At 32.2% G+C, this 7739-nt stretch overlaps 2 protein-coding genes across 2 annotated transcripts; both read right to left on the bottom strand.

The window, feature by feature from the left end:
* Window positions 1-4371: 4371 nt before the first annotated feature.
* HELRODRAFT_171529 (hypothetical protein) lies at window positions 4372-5144 on the bottom strand (the record flags this gene model as incomplete). Its single annotated transcript, XM_009018256.1, has 2 exons — window positions 4372-4839; window positions 4986-5144. 2 exons carry the CDS (start codon window positions 5142-5144, stop codon window positions 4372-4374), a joined length of 627 nt encoding a protein of 208 aa, XP_009016504.1.
* Window positions 5145-5980: 836 nt separating this feature from the next.
* HELRODRAFT_171530 (hypothetical protein) lies at window positions 5981-7420 on the bottom strand (the record flags this gene model as incomplete). Its single annotated transcript, XM_009018257.1, has 3 exons — window positions 5981-6117; window positions 7045-7281; window positions 7357-7420. 3 exons carry the CDS (start codon window positions 7418-7420, stop codon window positions 5981-5983), a joined length of 438 nt encoding a protein of 145 aa, XP_009016505.1.
* Window positions 7421-7739: the final 319 nt, after the last annotated feature.

A 7739-nucleotide genomic window follows, 5' to 3' on the forward strand; every position in this document is an offset into this window, starting at 1 on the left:
ATATATATATATATATATATATATATATATCATAGATATATATATATATATATATATATATATATATATATATATATATATATATATATATATATATATATATATATATATATATATATATATATATATATATATTTCATCAAACAAAGAAGTGAATAATGGTGAGTGAACTTGGATAGGATATCCGTTCAGAGTGTTAAATGGTATGCGCTAACCATAACTTCCAATTATTCGAAACGCTGTATGAGGATCGAATTTTCTAATAAAATATTTGTTTTGTTGTAAATTTTTAAGAAATACTCAAACATCTCACAAAAGACAGATCTCCATCTCCGATTTACCAATGTGAAATAAGCGTTCTTGTCGGTGTCATAGTAAGACAATATATCGAATGCGTTGACATCACGCTTTCCGGTGTTTCTTTGTATTGAAGAGAATATTTGATGAAACAGTTTAACTTTTAATGGTTTTAACATTCTGTTCGCCACGAAGAATTATAATCAAAGATTTTTCATGATAAGATAGTTAATTTTAACCATCAAAATATTTTGTTCGTATGACGTACTGAATTTATTTTGAGGTCATTACATTTTAATGTGTTAGGTTATATCAATCAAAATAAATGTTCAACATAAACGACAAATTAAAGTATATCAAAACGTTTTTCATTTAAAGTTTGATCATGTCAGATCAGAAATTTCAAATTTTAACAGCTCAGAAACATGTAAAAAAAACCTTTTTTGATTGAATTTTATTTATCACAGAATCAAAAATTTAATCATTAATGATTAAATTAAAATAAGTTCAAAATATATTTTGTATGTAACGAATTGTTCAACAACATCCTTCTGCTCACTCCTATTAGAAAATAAAAAAAATATCAAATCAAAGTTCATATAGTACAGACAGACTTTTGAATGTATACAAAAAATAAGTGTTGATAAATTTAATAAATATTATATAGGGAAGCTGATAAAAATTTTACTTTTCTGAGTTTCTCGATGGTGGCATAGTCAGCGGTCGGACCTGGAATACAATATTTCAATATTCAGAATAAGCAGTAAGCAAATATAACATCGAAGCAAATGACAGACCGTCGTATTCGGTGCATGCGAGCAGGCAGTACTCAGCAGTCTTGAAGAAGTTGACAGAAGGCTGTTCAGCACAAGGTAGGTGCACGAAGGCCTGGCATCCTTTCGAGTCCTGGTTGAAGAAGAATCTGACCGATGGCTTGTTTTCTTTCAGGCTGTAGTTTGTACCTTCGGGACACTTGCCTGCTAGCTTGCCGGTTGTATACAAGGGTTGGTTGAGACACTTTTGCTGGTACTCTTCTGTTGAGTTTTTTAATTCGTAAAAATTTATAAATTGTTTTTAATGTGGGAAGTAATTTACCAACAAACTTTACATACTGAAAAGATCTTTGCTACACGAGACAGTAATGACAACTGCGAGAATGAAAACATGACGCAACATTTCTTCTTTTATTTAAATAAATTTTCAACAAATTTTCTGAATCTAACTGAAGAAGTTGTGTTGCAGTTTTGTGATTATAAAACTCAGCAGCATGACATTTTTATACAAAATGTAGATAGCCCATGGGTTTGATATTATAAATTCAAATTAACCTCTTTTTTATAATTAAGTCTCTTCATTATTAACATAAGCCCGAAGAAGTTGTGTGATATTAAATTAATTTTGCATTAATTATCGTCAGAAGCATGCGATTGTGTGATTCAACAATTTTCTTTACATATTCTTGATCGGTTTATGATGCTGTGTCTAACATCTAGTGACTGGTTGCTCCATTAATCTAGCTTTACGCTCCGGCATGACAGTCACCTCACAACAACAACCTCAGGCACAGATTTTGAAACGCAGCAAAATTTTAAGATATCAAAAATAGTTACAATCTTTAACTTTTAAATCTTTGTTTCACTTTTTTATCGTGTCGTTTTTTGTCGCCAAACAGCCTGTAAGTGCGCTTATAGCCTAGCCTAACTTACGTACATTACCTGGAAAAACGTAGACTATGTTTTCATTAATTTATTTCCAAAGATACAGGTTCAAACTCAAAGTTAAGAGAAAACGACGAAGGCACTTCGTCCTGCGTAGTGTGGCAGGATTCGAAGGCAAAGTGATTCTAGCCTAACGTATGCAACGCCGATGTGTGTAAAAAGAGAAGTTTTGCAATTTCACAAAACCTATGTATGTGTGTTTCAGATATCTCCACGGGTAAATAAAAAAGAGAATTTTTTTTGTAACCATTCGTTGAAATTCGGTCATGAGAGTTATGTTGAGAAGGCATGAGTTTGTTCTAGTTAAAATGGACGTTACATATTTAAACACTCAAATTAATATAACTTGAAATAAAAAATGATGTTCTTTAGTGAAAGTGTGTCATTTACCAGGACTGAATTTATTAGAGATAAATTTACAGTCACAGTGCTAAATATCGTGAAAAGAACATTTATTTGAGGGTGACTTAAAAGATGTTTATTACTTTGGGCTTATTTAGTTGTCGCATTGAAAGCTCTTATTTTTTATTCTTTTTAAAATTTTCAAAACATTTAACAATCGAGATTTTATTTATTGAGTAGCATTCATAAAGTTTCATTCTATAATCGCCAATTGGAATTAAAAAAAATTATAGCGTCATGTAAAAAACTTTGCGTCCACTGGGCCCCCGAATGTTGCAATTATACGTTCTTCTCTTTGTTCCTTCAAAAAAATGTTGTTATGCCTTACTAAAAATAATGAATCAAATTGTTGTGAGACTTAATTAAATAAGTTTTTTACATTGCGTGATAAAAAATATTTCAAAATTTATAAATACAATGTATATTCATTGTCTTTCTCAGTTTTCTGGTGGTTACACAGGCAGCAGTTGGACCTGAAAATGAAGATATTTTGACGATTTTTTTTATATTATTTCTTGTGGTTTCATCAGCTTAACTTCAGCAACAAAACAAAACAGAAACATCACAAACCGTCGTATTCCGAGCAGCCGAACAAGCAGTATCTTAGTGACAGAAGGTTGTTTAGCACGAGGTGTACAAACGAAGGCCTGGCATTCTTTTGAGTCGTGGTTGAAGACAGTGTGCCGGAGGAACCAAAGTTTTAAAAATGTGGTTAAAAGTTTGAAATTTGACGGAGGCTCAAGGAAATAACCAAACGTTTGTTAGTGTAGCCAATTTTGGGTCGATTTTGTAATTAAAAACTATGTTTTCCTGTCAAAGATCGAGTTATATTAACTTTAAATTAAATCCTGGCCCCACCGGTACCCCTCCTACATCGGCCACTGTCAAAACTATATTTGGTTTACTTTTCTAAGTTTTTCAATGGCTGCATAATCTGCGGTCATACCTAAAAAATAAAATCATTTCATGGTTTTGAAGTTGACTCATCAACGTAAAAAAACAGACGGCCGACAGCTAAATTAAAACTTTTCTACGTCATTCGCGTAATCGTTTTAATATGAACACAAGCCCGAGGATAATTTTTAATTTAAAGTATAATTTATTTTCGATTATTTTTAAAACAATATTGCACTATTATGCGACATACTGTTGAACTTGATCCTTGGCGTTTCATTAATGAATATATACAGCTATTTATAATTTTAATAATTTTATAATTTAATAATTTTATAATAATCCAGGTTTATGTCGTCAGGTCGAAAATATAGTTACGTCTTTTTTAAATGAGCAAAAGACTGATTTTTTGGCAAATGTGTTAGTTATTAACAGTTACTAACTTTGTTATTTAAATGTATTTTTTTCATGTGAAGTTACTTGTGGCATTTCGAAACGTTCTGTTAATTATGAGAGTATTGTTAAAACAGTCCAACACTGAATATATGATTCCGCTGATATTATAACAATGTAATTATTGTGATTTAAGCAATATTTAGCAGAAGTAAAGATGTTTAAAAAAAATACTATCCTACACCTTATAAACATCTGTTTGTTACAAATATGGACACATAGTTTTGGCACATAACAAACAAATATCAATAAATCGGTTAAATATAATGTAAATCACTTTTATAGACAAAATTTGGATTAAATTTTGTCACATAAAACTGATTAAAATAGCCAAAAAGCACTAAAGCTAAAAAATAAAAAATAATCTTTTAACTTAAGTTAAAATATTGTTTTATCTACATTTATATTTTTAAAATTTAGTAATGCTGGCCAATTAAATATAAAACGTAAAATTAATTCTGCCCTAGACAATGACAAAACATCCAGTAAAAAGATTGAATCTGAATATCGTTCATTCGTAATCTCGGACGTGTTCGTAACAGCTGAAATTATGATCCGCAATGTAAAACCAGGAGGGGTAGTTTTTCCGCCAGTTGTTTTCACAATCTTAATTATCGTCCTCTTCATAAGTCTCTTCATCTTCTTCCTCCTCTGCCAAATATTCAACATCGTCACATTGTTTGTATGCTTCAACGTGTTGAACATTTTGAAACAGCGAGAAATCAAATTTGTAGTCGTTTATGTAGAAGTCATAAACGAAACTGTTCTCTTTTTGTTTTTCACCAGCGTCTCTTTTTGGACCATTTCTTGAATTCTTTCGCTGAGGCATATCAATTTTTTCCACATCGAAGAGAAAATATTTTATGTTCTCATCTGCCAAATTACATTCCGAATTGGCCAACGAATCAAATGTTTTGGCTGTCTTTTTTCCATTAATTTGATATCCTTTATGAAGAGATATTTTTCTTTTCTTGCTTGGTTTGGGATCGTCAGCTACATCGCAATGTCTCTTCCTCTCGTTTTCCAGTTTATACTGTCTTATTGCAGTTTTGACAGTTTGATGGATGAGGGAATCCTGAAATATGAAATTGAGTTAAAATTAAAAAACTAATTTAAAAAATTTAAAAGAAGCAAGCAAACTAAATAGGACGAAATCAATGAATGGACAAGAAAAAAATTAAACGAAATAAATGAATGGTAAAGAAAAAATTCCACTGATACATTAGCCTGATGAACGGTTCCAGCAAATTTGAACTTGTTCTCAATTTTATATAGTTCCTCATCACCATTATAGCTTTTCTTCGCTTTTTTGCAAACAAACACTAATGATTCAATTGGATCTTTTTCCCGTTTCATCATAATTCTGACAATTGCAGCCATTTCACTGTACACACGATGTTTTGAAATAGTCAAAACAGTCAGTCAGTCAGTCAGTCAGTCAGTCAGTCAGTCAGTCAGTCAGTCAGTCAGTCAGTCAGTCAGTCAGTCAGTCAGTCAGTCAGTCAGTCAGTCAGTCAGTCAGTCAGTCAGTCAGTCAGTCAGTCAGTCAGTCAGTCAGTCAGTCAGTCAGTCAGTCAGTCAGTCAGTCAGTCAGTCAGTCAGTCAGCCAGCCAGTCAGTCTTTCAGTCAGTCAGTCAGTCAGTCAGTCAGTCAGTCAGTCAGTCAGTCAGTCAATCAATCAATCAACCAATCAATCAATCGTTTTCTACCGCGTTATTGCAGCTATGTTCAACGACGCTCTTCAATGGATTTCACAAACAGATTGGAAATTAGTTAGGTTTAATTAAAATATACGAGTTTAGATTGAGGCCTGTACATTAACATGCAAATTTTAAAATCTTTGTAGGTAGGTAGTGCAAGAGAGCAAGATACGGTAATATATGAGAAAAGATGGACAACTAGACGACGAGTAGCACCTTTAAAAGTATACCATATTAGGGTGAGTTGCAAAAATCAGTCGTAGATAGAACTAATGAAGTAAGAAGTAGGAGAAGGGCATAAGACCATTATAAAACTTAAAAGACTTTTATTCGACGTTGATGAAGATTCAAAGTCAGCTGTTAAATATTATTTGGTGTCTTCGTGGAAGTATTAATTTAAAATTTTATTATTCAATTTTTTAATTCTCCCCACTATCATAAGCTCTAAAAATTAGTGTAAAACTACAAGGTTATCTTGTTTAAAACCAGCTTTATGTCACTCAAGCTAACTGTGGCTTACTTGCTTGTGAATCCTAATTTAATATTCGATGACGGGTTTCTAGAAGAAATGGTTTGCTGTTCCTCGCGTTTTACTGGAAGCGGACATAAAATGGACCGCAAGTTAACGCGGATCAAATGCAATCTGTTCGAAGCTGAAAGACAAACAAATGTTTTTTTTTTAAATTTGTACGCACAAGGAGTGTGTGTGGCGTAAGAGTTTGATTCAGAAGGAAGGAAATGTGTGGAAAATCAACAACATCTTTGCGTTCATCAGAGCTGCATCATAAGATAATGTCGATTTGCTGCACGTCGAGATGGCTCGAATGAAGTTGGAGTCGAAGCCGAATCCAGGCACGGTATTAATTAATACCGAAGTGTTTAATAAACAATTTTAAATATATTTTATATTGTTTTATAAATCATTTTTAATAAAATGAGAACCAGGTATAAATAAAACACGTACGTGTTCTGATGTATTGACGTTTAATATAATGACTGTCAACTTCTAGAACGACACAACTCTATTACAAAATTTCCTTTTGTTTGTTTGCTTGTTTATTCTCATGGCACGTTATCAATCAATCATTCATTTGTGAAAAATCACAGCTTCATGTTCACTGTTGCATTTATTTATTATTTTGTGCAAACTAAAGATTTAAAATGTTTTTTGTCTACAAAAATTTGAGAAAATCAAATGAACTATATTTTTATTAACTAATAAGCATTTGGTAACCAAATATTTAAAAAAATTAATGTTCTTGAGTAAAAAACATTTCTCAGTGGTTCATTCAATGCAGGCCTCTTTATTATTCTATTGATCATTCCTTTGAAAATAATTAATGTTTATGAAATAAAAATGAATTCATTGCATTACAGATATAATACATATATCTATATTTTGAAGAGTCCTTGCCAAAATTAATCTAGCAAAATCTTAAAGCTTATTTTTTCACAAAAATCTTACTTTTCTCAGTTTCTCGATGGTGGCATAGTCAGCGGTTGGACCTGGAATTCAGTATGTCAGTATTCAGAATAAGAATAAGCAGTAAACAAATATAACATCGAAGCAAATGACAGACCGTCGTATTCGGTGCAAGCGAGCAGGCAGTACTCAGCAGTCTTGAAGAAGTTGACAGAAGGCTGTTCAGCACAAGGTAGGTGCACGAAGGCCTGGCATCCTTTCGAGTCCTGGTTAAAGAAGAATCTGACCGATGGCTTGTTTTCTTTCAGGCTGTAGTTTGTACCTTCGGGACACTTGCCTGCTAGCTTGCCGGTTGTATACAAGGGTTGGTTGAGACACTTTTGCTGGTACTCTTCTGTTACAAGTTGAAATAAAATTTTCATCAGCAATCAAATTTTATTTCATTTTTGAATAAATAAAAAAAACTAACTGAAAAGATCTTTGTTGCATGAGACGGCGGCAACAACTGCAAGGACAAGGATCAAGCGCAACATGGTTTCTTCTTTTCACCGGAAAACTAATTCAAAATGAAACAATTTACAAGAAGAATTATCTGAAAATGTTTTATGGTCACCCAACACCACGACTCCTTATATAAAAAAAAAGGTTGCCGAGGGTAAAAAAATTAGCATGCTAATCTAAAATTCACTCCACCAACAAACATTCATATTTTAATTTTTATTCGTTATTCGAGCCCCGAGAAAATCCAGCAATCAACTTAATTTAATGAATTTTATGAACAACATGCCGATTAATTTCTTATTCAATCTCAGTCAACGCAGAGGATAATTTTCATTAGATAATCAATTAAAT

The sequence above is a fragment of the Helobdella robusta genome (assembly GCF_000326865.2).
Source record: "Helobdella robusta unplaced genomic scaffold HELROscaffold_21, whole genome shotgun sequence".
In the NCBI taxonomy this organism is placed as follows: domain Eukaryota; kingdom Metazoa; phylum Annelida; class Clitellata; order Rhynchobdellida; family Glossiphoniidae; genus Helobdella; species Helobdella robusta.